Source organism: Nicotiana tabacum, chromosome 14 (assembly GCF_000715075.1).
Source record: "Nicotiana tabacum cultivar K326 chromosome 14, ASM71507v2, whole genome shotgun sequence".
Lineage (NCBI taxonomy): Eukaryota > Viridiplantae > Streptophyta > Magnoliopsida > Solanales > Solanaceae > Nicotiana > Nicotiana tabacum.
The window spans coordinates 114,204,117-114,220,398 of NC_134093.1; the positions used below are offsets into that span (position 1 = coordinate 114,204,117).

Sequence of the window (16,282 nt, forward strand, 5' to 3'; positions counted from 1 at the left end):
AGATTATTTTGATTAGTTTTTTGTAGGGATGGAGCACACATATATATAGTTTTCTTCAATATTTATGCAATTTTACCTGTTTATAAATATTTACTGACATTATATTATTTTATAAAATATTAAAAATTAAATACCTATGGGGCTTACGTCCCACGCCTCGGGGCTTAAGCCCCACTGAGGCATATGTAAAATGCCTCGCCTTACGCCCACGCCTTTTAAAACACTGATTACGAGTAGCAAACTAAAATGTATTGAATATCTTTCGTATGATTTTGATTTTTTCTTTTATAGTTAATCTTCTATAGACTTTATTCTTGAATCCCAACTTAATTAATATTTTTTCACTCGTGTGATTTATATTATTTTTGTATTTGCTTAGTTTCTTTTTCGCTGATGTGGAATAGTTGATGGATCTATACTCTAGCCATCTTTCATATTTTTTTTAATTCATCATCTTTTAAACTGTAAAAATATCTAGAGAGTTTTGCTAAGTCCTATAAAAGAACATATGTTATTGCATTCTATTTTTACTAGTGACTTTTACATGACACTAAAAAAGTTACCGAAAATTTACCGAACAGTACCGATACTGAAGAGAAACCGACATGATTGGGACGATTTCGAAAAGTCTAATTTTGGTTATACATAATAAAATAACCGAAAAATTAGTATGGTATAAATTTTATAATGGGAGCAAAATATATGGAAAAAAATGAGCAAACAATATATCGCAAAGAACATACGGAACTTGTTAAATTAATTTTTTATTTTTGTAATATTATCCTTCTTTTTTTATTAATGTCAATTTACAGCTAACATGTAAGCTGGTGGGACCTATAGGTTCATCAACTAAAATTTTTAATTTAATTTGTCATGGACACTATTTGTGGAAGGCCATTTAACTAATTGTTCAAAATTTGGGGAAGAATTCCCTTACATGGCAAAAGAATTTCAATTATCCATATTAAGGGGAAGTAGCTATGCATAGTCTAAAGACAGCCTTAATGATTTTTCCGTCAAAGCCATGATTATGGAACATCTAGTAGAAAAAAAGTATCTTTACGCAAATATATCCGGTCGAATTTACTATTTACTTTTTTAGTAATATACATTATATATATATATATATATATATATATATATATATAACTTATAATATATATTTATACACATATTATACATTAATTATATATATATATTTATATTATACATCTGCTAACTATTTTTAATTTAAGTGATTGTGTGAGCGACTTTTTAGGTTAATTCTTCTAAAAAGAAAAAAAGAATAAAAGAGCAAACTATAATATCTGTCAAAGGAAAAAAGACAACCCCTTCTCACTTATATATAAAGGACTTGTGAATAAAAATTAAACTAAACTATGTATAACCTTACCCTTACCAAAATTAAAGCAACTCGTTTACTCTTGCTGCTTATACTCTCTACTAGTTCCAAAATCCCTCACTTCCCTCAAAAGAAAAAAAAAGTAGGCCTCAATCCCGAGCAAGTTAGGATCGATTACATTACTGTCCAAAGAAAAGAAACAAGATTTGTTAAGGAGAATGTTGTCTGGTTCGTGACCAATCTGTAAACAGTAATTAGCTAACTGTCAACATTCATCACTTGAATGATCTCGGACCAGGCTTCATTCCCCTCAACTCAATGTTTCTTTTAGAATTTCAAAGGAGTTTTGTCCATTGATTGATATTTAGTTGCATTTTTAGATGCAGTTTTCTTGTTTTGACAGCTAAAGAAGAAGAACTAGAGACAGCAAACTGTTGATACTTATCATCCGTCTTCGAAATCTGCAGGTAAAAATAGGATGAGGAACATAGTTCGTGAGAATTCGTATATAGTCGATCCCAATTTTTTTTTTACGACGGAGGCATAATTATTGTTATTGTTGTTATACTAATAATAACCTAAGTTGTTGTTCTGCATAGGATCTCTGACATGTTTGGAAAATGCTATAAGTAGATAAAGAAAAGATGTCCATTGATTTGTGTTCTCAGCCTTTGAAGTGTGTTGATGTCGCATGCATACAGATAAAATATTTAAACAATATAATCAGGTCTTTTGTAATGTTATTATACGTAAATTTTTACGATAAATATTAATTCATAACCTGATAAAAATGATAAGATTGCGTACAATAGACCCTTGTAGTCCGGCCCTTTTTCGGACCACGCGTATAGCTGGAGGTTAGTGCACCGGGATGCCCTTTAACCCGATAAAAATGATATTTAACCTACTAAAATTTTCTAGCATTAATCTAGATATTAAAATGTCTTCGTTACGTATATGTTTTGAGTCTCTTTAGTCTCATTTTTTGGCTTTCTTTCATAAGATCAAATATTCCAAATGTTGTAATTAACATGTTTTCCATTGGAGAGTTTTGAGAAATATTAATTTCCAAGTCTCTTAATTTATGTTTTTCATCAAATACGTTGAAAAGCATTCATTCGTTTATCGGTTTATGGTGGAAAAAGGGATGAAAAAAGTGAAAGAAAAGAAATGATTAACATAATGAAAACAAAGTTAGGTTACTACGTACCTTTACACAGTGATGATCTGGTTTTTCGGAATCCGATACCTTTTGCCTAAATCTTATATCTTTATTAAAAAATTTAATAAATATCTATAAATATTTAACTATAAATTCAATTATTAATTTGAGATCGCCTTAAAAATCCTAACTTTAAATTCTGAATATGTCTCGGCCTTTACATACAGTTAACAGTTAAATACTAAAGTCCTTCAGGATGAACTTTGCTCGCAGAGAATTGAAGTTATTCTCTCATATTGGACTACTATTTAATTAAAATCATCTTTGAATTTACTTGAATGTATCCTTTTCCATCTTAAAACTTTCATCATTAATTTTTAGCCCCTTTTAAAGATTTTCCACCACTTGTAGGCCAAGTTGGGTCATTTTTGCATGAAAATCAATTACTACCGCGTGGCTTGTTCTTGAAAAATCCTGTTTGAATTTAGAGGTGGATGCAATATTAAAATTCGGTGTATTTAATTCTTAAGGTTCTTAGCCATTAATTCATTTTACTTTTGAAATTACGGTTAAAAAGTTAATACTTGTTATAATCTTAGGTATTTCATATACACACATATTACGTGCATGTTAATATAGCATTCAGTTGCCCCTCAAGCTGGTTGAGTTTCTTGGTGTTGTTAAACCTTTCGCTTTGATTAGGATTTTATCACTACTTATTTCTTCTACTCTGGTTATCCTTACTATTTTTGCTGTCAATATTTTTCTTTATTTTATTATTTTTGTTGTTGCTTTTTTTTTTTCTTTTTAATTTTATATTTTTTTAAACCTATTTTGAAAATATTTCGGAAACAATCTATCTACCTTACACAAAGCATGAATAAGGTCTGCGTATGTCCTACCTTCTCCAAATCCCATTTGTGAAGTCACATTAGGTATGGTATTGTTGTTGTATGTTTTTAAATAATCCATGATTTAGAAGAAATTTTTTCTTGGGGAAAAAGATTTACTTTTAGAGGAGTCAAAAGAATGGAAGAGAGACAACTTGAGTGTGTATGAATAAAAAGCAGTTTCTTTGTAGGATAAAGCCCATCATTAAAATGGAAAATGGATTGTTCAAACACTTTTGAGTACTTCCTTTTCTTTTTAATGAATTCATTATATATACTTGATGGAAATTCTTGAAACGAAAAAGAAGGGGGGAAAAGAAAAAAAACCATTTAGACAGAATAAACATTTTGAAAAAATCTGTGGAAGCTTCAAAGATTTGTTGTGTGTCAAAAACTAAAAAGCTGCATTACTATAGCAATAATGAAAAGTGCAGATTTAAATTTGCACTTTTTACTTTTCCTTTTCTCTTTGTTTTTAGCTTACATTGGCATGATGTGTTTAATGACACTCTACCAAAAAAACAAAAAAAAGTGGCTCATGACACAAACCTAAACACTCTTAATTTATATTAAAAAGGAATTCTTGATTTTTGCAATTTGTCACTTGAAGTTTAGTTAGAGATGATTATTGTTGGAATATGGATAATAGTAGTTGAACTCATGAATATTATGAAGAAGAGCGATTGAAGTTGAAAATGGAAAAGGACATCCATAGTATATAAGTAACGAATTTAAGTTTTATACATTATTAGCATAAAGACTTTTTACACTATTTGTATAGATTAACTTGTTATAATAGATTAAATTATAGTTTTAATATTGTTTTGATAAAAATCATGAATTATTCAAGTGAGTTTAATTTAAAAGACTAGTCAAAGGAATTTTGTTTTTGTTTGAAAGACTAATTCTTTGCTTGACATTGAAATGTTTTTTTTTTTAAATCATAAATCGTCTCCATTATTTTTATGTATATGCTCAATTGACTACATTGCAATAAAAACTTAAATCACTTCTGATGCCAAATCTAGTTATAAAATTGCATGGACTCAACATAAATCAATAAAATGGTTTAAAATATTTGTATTCCCTTGACTTATTACTAAAAGTTTCGTCTATTTATTCCATTGAGAAGTTGTAGTTTAGCATCCCATTTTGTGGTTCCCAATTAAAAGAATTTATTCTAAAGATGTGATTTGTGGGAGAGCACAATCTTAAAGTTCCTATATGAATCTCTAACAATGTGAAATACACTCACTCAATCTACAAATTTATAAGTTATGTCGAGCACATCTGAATCAATAAACTTTCAGTTATCTCGTTAAATTTCTAGCAAAAATCATAAAATACTATTCCCAGTCTTAACATTCTAATCTAATTACAGCAATATATATAGGATCACTTATTTCAAAATAATATGAATTACAAATTTTTATTCTAAATTTATTTCAATAATAAAGTTTTATTTGGGAAAAAAAAAGTCATTAAGCATTAAACAATAAGAGAGACTTATTATATAGTTCCAACAATTTGACACTTCATAGATGTGTTCTGATGTAAATTAATCTTACTTTTGCTTGATTATAAATGAGTCAGAAAAATATTATATTTTGATAACAAAACTAAAAGAAAATTTAAAATAGGAGGAGATAAACGGGTCAGGTTAAATTTTAGAAGGGAAGACTTGACCCGCCCTGCCCCGCCATATTGCAATTTATAAGTTACACATAAAATTTGGTAATTGCGATTTATAGTAGCATTTGTCAATTGCGATTTATAAGCCGCATTTATAAATTGCAATTTACAGGACGTAATTGAAAAATAAAGTCAATTGAGATTATGAGCATTTGTCAATTGCGATTTATAAGCCGCATTTGTTAATTGTGATTATAAGACACATTTGTAATTGCGATTCAAAAGTCGCTTTTGGCAATAGCTATAATATAAGCATCATTTGCTAATTTGGATTTGTATGTCTGTATTTGCCAATTATAATTTATAAGTTGCATTTGTCATAGCGTTTTTATAAGCATCATTTGTTTATGAGATTAAGCTCTTAGCTTTACTAATGATGGAGAAGTCAGATGCCATTTCTATTTAATAAATTAAAATGCTTCCCAATAAACAATTCAACGGGAAAAGCATGGAATTTGTCCCTTGACACGAATAAAAGAAGAAGAGAATAATGTACTACTATAATATAGACACTATAAAAGAGATGGAGAAAGAGGAACGGATAATGCATAAAAAAACAAATCGGTGTGAAAGGATTTTTTTTTAATATTAAAAAAGATAAAAAGCTGATAATTTCTAAACTAAATGATACTAAGAATAAAGTAACATAAAAAGGAAAAGATTGAAAGTTGACAAACTCTAGTTTTGAATTTATAGTGTTTGAAACAAGGCATCTAACAATGAAATTAGTTGTCAATAAAGTTTGAATAAAGATGAGATCCCAACGAGACATTAAAAGGTTGGAAGACCCAAATATTCATTTAAAACTGAACGACCTTTTTACCCTTAATCAAACTCTTTATACCCGCGAAGCCCAAGATCAAAGACTAATAATTAAAATAAAGGGATGAAGTAACTAAGTTCCTTTCAATAAGTTAAAATAGTATGGGCTAGCCAGTTTTCGGATTGGTCATTTAAAAATAGCCGGCGTTTGCCAAGTCATTGAAAAATAGTCATTATTTTGCTGCAACAGAGACCGGCCCAGCATAATATACTGGAGTTCGGTACACTTGTGTATCAACTTCGAGCATATTATGTTGGACCGGTATACTTTGCTGACTCCAGTACTGGAGTTCCAGTATACTTTATTAGAACTCCAGTATTTTGGAGTTCCAGCAAAGTATACTGGAACTCCAAACTCCAGTATAATATGTTGGAGTTCTAGTATACTTTGCTGGAACTCCAGTATATTGGAGTTCCAACAAAATTATACTGAAATTCCAGTATATTATGCTGGAGTATTTTCTGGATTTTGAACAGTATTTTCGTTCAGATTTATCTTTACATGAAAAGTGGCTAAATTTTGATGACTTTTTAAACTGTGGCTATTTTTGAATGACCACTTGTAAATCTGGCTATTTTTTAATTTCTCACTTTCAATAACATTTGACTGATTAGGCCAAATTCGATCATAAAATAAGCAACCCAATTAGAATTAGACTTATGTATGACAATATTTCTATATAACAACACTTCACTATATAAGTCAAGTTTTTTCGGAACCAATATTTATGTTATGTTATAATATATGTTCTCTATAACAACATTTCGCTATAACATCAAAAAATATTCGGAACAAACAAGGTTGTTATAGAGGTTGGTGTGTCCAGAGACTAATCAAAGGACGACACATTATTCCCAAAAATTATTCTATTATAGTTTGCAAACTATTTTTATGCTTTTTGTATTTTATTTTATTTTTTCTTAAATTGCTTAATCCAATTCTAGGTGCAGAAGAAAAATTGGTTCCAGAAATTATTAATTCTAGAGCTTGTTAATTATAAGTTATAATAATACAATAAATAAAGTAAAACTTGGGTGGTCTACATAATTCAATATTTCTGCAAAATTTTGATCTTTTGCTTATTAATACCCAGTATTTAGCCTCCAAATGCAACCAAAAAAGAGCTAAGTGTGAGATGTGCTTTGGTCCTCATTCCTCACTCACAAACTTCCACTCGCCGATAGGTCCGATCTCCTTCTCTATTTTTCCTTCCTTTTATTTATTCTCTCTCTAATTGTCCTATTTATAACTGTATTCAATTCAAGCAAAAAAACCTAGTTTTTTTAAACAATTTTTTGTTAAATATCATTGTGCAAACTATTTAAATTGTTTTTTTTTGTTTCTTAAGATTCAGTTTTTGAAATTCGTCCTTGTGCTTATAGTTAGCTTAATTAGGGTTTGTTAACTTGTTAATACTTTCATTTTGACTCCTTTTTGGACTAATTTATTGTATTAATTCTTGGTTGTATTGGCAGCTTTGCTTTTTTAATACTTATATATGATATATGATTACACTTAGCCTTATGGATAGTTTAAATTGTAAATGATTTAAATAATTTTTGTGTGATACTCTATTTTCTGTTGAATTCATCGACCTTTTCTAAATGCTTTATTTTCTTTTTGACGGTGGTGTCGGGTCAGCTTGCGCGCACCTCGACTATTCCACTAGGTACCTGCTACTTGCCTCTAACACAGGTACCAGGTACCTAGTGTTTTTATTTACCTTTGTTTGTATTTGATGATGGTGATGTCCGGGCCAACTTGGCGGACCTCGATTAGTACACCGGCATGGGCGGAGCCAGGTGCAGAAGGGGTACATTCGAACCCCCTTCACTGGAAACTCACACTATATATACTAGGTCAAAATTATTTTTTATGTATATATAGTAAATGTTGAATCCCCTTGACTTCTTTGTGTTTACTTCTTTATATTTTGAATCCCTTACTGAAATTCCTGGCTTCGCCATTGTCCACTAGGTACCTGTTTCCCAACCATGTACCCAATATCCTTGTCCATTAAGACTTAGGCAAATGGGAATAAATCACCTAGTGTTTTTTTGCCTCCGCTGAGATTTGAACCTGAGTCCTCATGTTTTTATTGTTTATTTATGTTCAGGTGGTTTTAGGTATTCATGTGTTCTTTGTAAGTTGAATTATTAGTGGGGGTAAGGACTTGATAAAGAAAGTATGCAAAACGATAGCAATTCCAGTGCCCCAGGAACGCCTTCAGGACGGATACGTCGTCGTAGAGGATCAAATGAGGTGACTTCACTTTTCTTATATTGGTTCTTTTAATGATTTGTGCTATCTTTACTTTTATGTTTTCGCTATGAGATTTTTGGCTATTTGTTTGAGAATGAACAAGTACATTAATGAACAGATAGATAAGTAAATTAGAATTGAGATGCTTTAGTGTCACCATTTGGGATTGGAATTTTGTAAATGTTCGGAGTCCGGATATTTCTTGATAATCGAGAATTCCGCTGCTTTTTAGTTTTGAAACACGGTAGATAATGAGTTGCCCCTCTACACTTCTCCTCTTAAATACTAAATTTTCTTAAATGTTCTTCGCCCCTCTTCCGGAAATTACAGGTTCCTCCAGAAGTTGTCAAAGCAAATGGAAACCATTTACTTGTTAACGATCGATCCAAGTACAAATCAATGCTGATCCGTGCATATTCATCTGTGTGGATGATCGGGGGCTTTGCTTTCATCATTTACATGGGCCATCTTTATATTTGGGCCATGGTAGTAGTTATCCAAATCTTTATGGCAAAAGAATTGTTCAATCTACTTAGAAGAGCACATGAAGACCGGCAGCTTCCTGGTTTCAGGCTATTGAATTGGTGAGTAAAATCAGTTTGATGTTATTTGATGTTAGCTTGCCTGCTTGCTTTTTCTCATCTTATATGTGCCATATCAAGTGTGCATGTTAGACTTATTTTAGGAGATCTGACAGTGGATAGGGTTCATGTCTTACCCAAGTTTTAATTAAAATTGTCATTTTCTTAAGATATTTGCTGAAACTATAGTATATAGTGTAGGGTAACTGTGCAGAATCTTTTGGATCTTAATACATTTGCTTTTCATTTATTCAAACTATATGACATAAGTTTGAACCATGCAAGTATTTGATCCTCTGTTTTAAGTCATTTAGACTATATGATCTAGAACTGTTTAGAGGCATTAGCTACTATAAGGTGCAGCAGAATCCTGCCTCTATATCTGACAAATGCTATGAATGACAATTATCTGTGTCGAGCCCTTTGAAGTTCATTTTCATTATATTAGAGCATGTGTTGTCCGGTTCTACTTTCTTGGTGGATATGTCAAATTAACTTTTGTTGAATGTGCATAAATTACAATATTGAAAATATAATTAAGTACATAAAAGTGTGTCATCTCTAATAATTTAAACTTTTAGATGGATTGATCACACATTTTAACATGGTATCAGAGCAGATAAAGGTCACCGGTTCAGTTCTCTCTGCCACCATTATTTAAAAGAACTTCCACATGTTTGTTCTTGAAAAAAATCAAGCATGCACGTGAGGGATATGTTGAAGATATAATTAAGTAAATAAAAGTGCCATCTTTTAACAGTTTAAACTTCTAGATGGGTTGCTCACATACCTTAATATGGTGTAAGAGCAAACAGAGTCATGGGTTCAGTTTTCACTGCCACCATTATAAAAAATAACTTCCATGCATTTGAAAAAATCAAGACTGCTCGTGAGGGGATGCGTTGAAGATATTATTAAGTAAATAAAACTGTGCTCTCTCTAGCAACTTAAACTTTTAGATCAATTGGTCACACACTTAAACATTCAACATACAGTATTGGTGCAATGTGATTACTGACAAGTTCTTGTATAAAATATGATTACAAGAGGAAAATATTGGTGCTACGCGACTACAAGAGGAAAATGACATTGACTAACTAAATTATTGGAGTATGAAAATGTCGTTTGTTTGGTTTATACTCCCTTTGTCCATAATGAATTGCGCAACTTTGTTTTTGGTTGCAACATATTATCCATTTGATATACAGTTGAATATTGTAGCTGACTCTATCCTGAAGCTTGGCACTAATTATCATATTGGCATGATGTCAAGGTGTTGTCGACCATTCTTCTGACTTTGCTAGATTCCAACTTTGTTTCCAGGCACTTCTTCTTCACAGCAATGCTGTTCGTATATGGCCGCATGCTAAGCCAGAGGCTTGTCAACACAGTTACGTTAGACAAAGTCCTGTACAAGCTTGTCAGCAAATTTGTTAAGTATCACATGGTCACGTGTTATTTCTTCTATATCGCAGGTTTGTTCTATCTGTTTAAGCATGTCCTTTCGTGCAGTGTTTAAATGTCGAATGGATTTCACAGTTTAACAATACCCAAGACGTGAAATAACAAGTTCTTAAATCTTTAGTATACTGCTGTCCTGGGGTGCCATTTTTCATGCCTTGGGTTGTTATAATACATGCTCATCTTCTGCTGATTGTTGAGCAATTTTAAATGTCGAAAGGATTTCGCAGTGTTTAAATGTCGAAAGGATTTCGCAGTTTAACAATACCCAAGACGTGAAATAACAAGTTCTTTAATCTTTAGTATACTGCTGTCCTGGGGTGCCATTTTTCATGCCTTGGGTTGTTATAATACATGCTCATCTTCTGCTGATTGTTGAGCAATTTTACTGAAGTGCTCCCTCTCCTTTGGAATCAGGTTTCATGTGGTTCATTCTAACACTGAAGAAGAAGATGTACAAGTATCAATTTAGCCAGTATGCATGGACACATATGATTCTAATTGTGGTGTTTACGCAATCCGCTTTCACTGTTGCCAATATTTTTGAGGGAATTTTCTGGTAAGACACCTTCAGTTTCGTAGATATTATTATATTTTCTTCCTCCATCCACCATAGGTAATAGTGGTTTGGGATGAACTTAAATGGAGTGACATGAATAGTGTATATTCATATAGCCAACCACAACTTGCTTCAAATTGAGGCGTACTTGTTGCATCCACCTCAAATAGAGAAAGAAATTGTTTTATTCACTGATAAATCAAGCTACCATAACTACCCTAGTCTACCGGCCCTTTCCTCTCTTGTACTTATTGGGGGATTTCTATCTGCTTTGTCTTGGAAACTAATCATTGTGTCCAAGCTTCAAGTATTATTCTCTTTCATGTTGGTGAATGTATCTAGTAGAAATGCTTGGAGGGTATCTTTTAGTTCTTGGGGAACATAATATTTTTTGCCTGACCCATTTTGAATTGGCAAGTTTTACGCTGTTTGCCAACCTACCACAACTCTCCTCCTCTATTCGATCTTGGAACCGGCAATGTGAGCCATCTTACACAGGCGGAGTATGGTGAGTAAAGGTGTTAAAAAGGGATGGGGTAGATCTAAAATCACATGGAAAGAAGTTGTCTCGAAAAAACTGTAAATTCTTGAAATCAATGCAGACTTGGCTAAAGATAGGGCGCAATGGAAGAAAAGATCCGCATAAACCAGTATTTACTAGTTGGGAATAAGTTTTAATCTTGTTAGAGAACTTCTAATATTATTGTTATTGTTAGTACTATTATTTATGCATATTTAACTTAAATTTTATTTGGTATGATGGTGACATGAATTGAGCTTAAATGGAGGATTCATATAGTCGATCCAAACTTTTTGGGGATTGAGTAGTATTTTTTTGTTGTTATTGCTTTACCTATTGTCCCATGTTTGTATTACTCTCCTCTTTTTTGTTTTATTTATCTTCTTTTTCTTTCTCCTTTTTTGTTAAATTGAACATGAAACAAATTCAACATGGATGTAGAACTTCAAATAGAGATTCATTGTAATGCAGGTTCCTGCTTCCAGCTTCTCTCATCGTGATCAATGATATAGCTGCTTATTTTTTCGGATTCTTCTTCGGACGAACTCCTTTGATCAAATTGTCACCTAAGAAAACTTGGGAAGGCTTCATTGGAGCATCTGTTACAACCATTATCTCTGCCTTTCTGGTAACTGTTATTTGGTGCAAAAGCAAATTCTCATTAAAGTGTAGTGCACATTGGTCTTTCCTTCAGTTTGGAATGTTTGCATGATGGGGCTATTTTCTTTATCCTATTCTTATGTGGTTATGCCACCTTCTCATGTCAGACTCGTTAAAATTCTCATGCTTAAATTGTGTTGCTTTTATGTATGTTTATAGCAATACACTGAATGATTTTTCTTCTGAACAGTGTTTGAGAAGGGTATATATGGTTTTCTTTTTGTAGATTTTCTAATCATTGTTTGTTGTTTTCTCAGCTTGCGAATATGTTTGGTCGTTTCCAGTGGCTGACATGCCCTAGAAAGGTAATATATCTTGGTAAAGTTTCTCCCAATTGGCTTGGGAGACTAGCTGCACAGTTTCTAAAAGCGTAACTTCCATATTTTGTGATGCAGGACCTATCGACTGGTTGGCTTGATTGTGATCCTGGCCCACTGTTTAAACCAGAATATTTTACTTTACCAGAATGGTTTCCTGCATGGGTAACTTTTCTGTCAGCCCTGGAAACTTAAAGTTGCATTTATGTGTGCTCTTGCCAATACTATTACAGACCTGTTCTATCGCAGAAGCTTTTCTTTTAATCATCTCGAGCGTGCGTTTGCTTTGCTCATCTCTGTCACTCTTTAGGAGGCATCCACCTTTTTTCCCTTTTCCTCATGAGTTTGTTCTCGAAACTAGATATGAATCTGCAATAAGATGTGTTTGTGATTATGTGTGTGCGCGCACGTACACATTACACATATATATACTATGCATTATTTTGAATTGCTGTTAATTGCTTAAGCGATGAGTTCCATTGTTCTAGAAGGTGTTTTTGCTTTAACTAATTTATGAATCTACTTTGACTAATGTTCCAAAATCAATATTTCTATATCTGATAAGCAATAAATATTTTAGGATATTCTTTAAAAAAAATTAAAATATTTAACTGAGAGTAGATCAGAATTCAAATCCCAATAGAGACAAAATGTTATGTTTTTCCAGTCTGCCTAAACTTTGGTTGGCAGAGTTACGGGGTACTTGTGTTGGTGGGAAGATAGCAGGAGAGCTGTCAAAATGGGCTAGCCCAGCCCTCACAGGCTATGGAATTTGATGGGCTAGGAAGGGCCGGCCCCACTTTCAAAAGGGCCTTAAAATAGCCAGCCTAACCCAGCCCTAAGCGGGCTGCAGGCTAGGATGGGCCAACCTTTCATTTATTTCAATTCTTTTTTTTTGGGTAAGGATTTTTTAAAATCAAAATTCAAACCTAAAATTCTATGAATTTGTTAACATTTCTAACATATGATGATGTGCAAGTAAGTAAAAATTGCAAAAGCATAAATTCTTACAAGACAAAACCATGAAACAACTATGTTTGCTTAACTCAATTGTGTGTTCTGGAGTTCTGTTGGTTTTAGCAATGGTTGATATGGTTTTAGGAGAATTATTTTTGGGCTTTTCTTAGATTGCTTTTGCTTTGTTTAAAAGAAAACTGTTTTACAACCCAACAAATGGAGTAGGCATAATAACTTTATGAATGATTTGAAAGTATTCACGAGATATTAATGCGATTAATATAATTTTGATACTTCCAATACTCTATTTGAGATTATCAAGTGATTTGTACTGAATTAGAAATGTTAGATTTTTTCAGTCAATAGCATAATAAACTGAAGTTATCTTTGATTCTTATTTCTGCAGTTTCTTTCGAGAGAGATCGCTGTTTTGCCTGTACAATGGCATGCTTTATTGCTTGGATTGTTTGCATCTATTATAGCTCCTTTTGGAGGCTTTTTTGCTAGTGGCTTTAAGAGAGCCTTCAAGATCAAGGTACGATATTCACTATTGTTGTCTTAATTTCTAGATGCCTTACTAGGTCCTTTACTGTTGCCAATGAATAATATAATATATATCTTTCTATTCGCTGTAGGATTTTGGTGATAGTATACCTGGACATGGCGGTATGACAGATAGAATGGACTGTCAGGTGAGCTACCATTAAATATGGGTTCTGAACTATTGTATGGAAAGGTATTATTGACATTAAAGGATCCTTTTTGGCAGATTGACATGTCTGGGCTATAAAATTGTCCTCCACTATTCTCTTGCCCTGACTTCATGAAATAATGTACAATATAAGTTAATTGAAGAAAAATTTAGTCCTGTCCAAGAAAAAGGGTCGCGAATCTTGGAAACATGCAATTCTAGTTTGATGGATCCATAGATGGAGAGTTGCTTGGCTTCCATTTCAATCATCTTCCTGAACTGTTAAATTCGAAAATTTGACTTTTATTTAAAATACTTGATAAATTTTCAATTCTTGCAGTAATATTTTTTCCTCATTTCCACTTGTCCCCTATACTAGGAATTAGGATAGCCAAATTGTTACTTGGTGATTTAATATGCTGACTGATATAAATATTGCAAAATCCAGTGTCAAGCCTTTTCATTATGATGCTGAACCTTTTTTAGGAGAGGAAGGCATCTTTTACATGTTTGTCTTTATGTGGAAGCTGGTGTGGACACATTATGTGTTGAACAGAAGCAAAGCCTCAGTATGGTTGGCGTAATACCCCTTAAACAATAAAACATGTTGACGTGGGGAGGAATGCATTTACTAGTTATATCATCCGTAATTGCTTGTATCCCAAGCTCTCTCATGTTCATTGATCTTGAAACCAAATAAATATTCATTTCTCATTAGGTCTATTTATCAATAGAAAGACCTGGATAACGTAATGGATCTATAAAGAACCGACACTTGAAGGGTTTAAGTGTGTAACCAATGGAAGGTGCTTACCCTGTTCCCGACAAAATAATAATTTAGCAGGTTCAGCCTAAGAGATGATGCATACTGATTTCGACCTCTTACATTGTTACTAGATTTATTATTTTCAGTATTCTGTCTTGTGCTTCACCGTTCCCTCTTGCATAACGTCCCTCCCTCAGCAGTTTTGCTTTGTAGTTCTAATCTGAATTGCTGAGATAGTGAATCTCTTTTCGTGACGAGTTATATTTGTGCAGATGGTGATGGCTGTGTTTGCATATATCTATCATCAGTCCTTTGTTGTGCCACAGAACTTGTCAATTGAGATGATCTTGGATCAGGTAAGTTTCTCAAGTTCACATACCAACAATATCTCGATGAAATATAAATCTTAATGCTAAATGTTCTTTTATGCAATGATGTAGATAATACTGAACCTCACATTCGAGGAGCAGCTAGCTGTGTACGGTAAACTCGGGCAGATTATCCAGGAGAGAACGTTTGGAGAATCTTGAGTATTTCAGATAATCATGTACGAGTGATGTAGCCTTTAGATAAGAATATCTTGTATATCTTCTCTCTTTTTGTTTTTCCCTTAGAACTTAGCGTTCCCACTGGCCTTAACTTTTCGCAAGCTGTACAGTGCTTGTTTCTCTTTTCTCATTTAGTTGTTTCAATAGTTCAGTGAATCTATATCTTCCCCAAATAATAGGCATGATGAAGAATCATTTGTGAAAATTCCTGCGCCGATCAGGAAAGCGAGACGATCCAAACCTAATTGATCTTGTTTCTGTGAGGATTGACAAGGCTAAACCTGCTGGTTGAAGAGAGCACGGATCATCCGAAAGGGGAAGTTTCATTTCAAGTCATCTACGATGACGTTTTAAAGTTTGCTTTAACGGAAGGAAATGCAATGCATGTTTGAGTGTTGAGTTTGAATTGATGGTAAAATTTCCCTGGATTACTCACAGGAGTTTGGTTGTAATTGGCACTTTTTGCGTAGTGTCATTGTTTATCAAAAAGTTCCACAATTTTCAAGGTTTTTCTTTCGGACTTAGTTCGATACGTTGGCATTGTGTTTACTGATATAATCTTTGCATACTTGGTGCAATGTTTAGTTAGTATCCTTGTATTATTTTATACAAAGATTGAATGAGAGATAATAATGTGAATTAGAAAAATGTGGACACGAAAAGCATCTAAAGATGAAAGTATCTTTGAATAGGCAATCCCAACAAAATCCATGTATTATTATTTATTGGGTGAAAATCTATGTATTATTGCTCAATATATGACAATCACTATACATATTATGCAGACAATCTCTCTGTTATTATTCATGCGATGTAAAGAAATAAGTACTATTTCTTGGATTTTTCTTAGAAGGTATAAACGAGCAATAAATGATCAAAGATGTCACAATTCAAACACGAGTGCCACTCATTTGAATTTTAGTGGCCGCAAGTTATAGGTTCACTTTAGATGAGCCAGTAGGCTACAGCCGCACCTGACTTGGAGTTTTATGATTTAACTTTGTTTTTTTCAAAATCACTTAAATGCTAACAAAAATTAAGGAGATATTGG

General features: G+C 32.8%; 1 protein-coding gene across 3 annotated transcripts; it reads left to right on the forward strand.

The window, feature by feature from the left end:
- The first annotated feature begins 6,955 nt into the window (after positions 1-6,955).
- LOC107765703 (phosphatidate cytidylyltransferase 1) lies at positions 6,956-15,736 on the forward strand. Of its 3 annotated transcripts, none has more exons than XM_016584376.2 (13): positions 6,956-7,093; positions 8,026-8,171; positions 8,502-8,755; positions 10,076-10,227; positions 10,631-10,772; positions 11,764-11,920; positions 12,210-12,257; positions 12,348-12,434; positions 13,633-13,761; positions 13,862-13,918; positions 14,956-15,039; positions 15,124-15,230; positions 15,384-15,736. In XM_016584376.2, exons 2-12 carry the CDS (start codon positions 8,097-8,099, stop codon positions 15,211-15,213), a joined length of 1,275 nt encoding a protein of 424 aa, XP_016439862.1. In that variant the 5' UTR covers positions 6,956-7,093; positions 8,026-8,096; the 3' UTR covers positions 15,214-15,230; positions 15,384-15,736. The 3 variants fall into 3 exon arrangements, with proteins under 3 accessions (XP_016439862.1, XP_016439863.1, XP_016439861.1); XM_016584377.2 differs by having other exon boundaries at positions 15,411-15,736; XM_016584375.2 differs by having other exon boundaries at positions 15,124-15,736.
- The last annotated feature ends 546 nt before the right edge of the window (positions 15,737-16,282 follow it).

Coding starts and splice junctions, on each gene's coding strand:
- LOC107765703 (XM_016584375.2), top strand. CDS start 8,097: ATGCAAAACGATAGCAATTCCAGTGCCCCAGGAACGCCTTCAGGACGG. Junction 8,172..8,501: donor GTCGTAGAGGATCAAATGAG/GTGACTTCACTT, acceptor CGGAAATTACAG/GTTCCTCCAGAAGTTGTCAA. Junction 12,435..13,632: donor CAGAATGGTTTCCTGCATGG/GTAACTTTTCTG, acceptor TTATTTCTGCAG/TTTCTTTCGAGAGAGATCGC.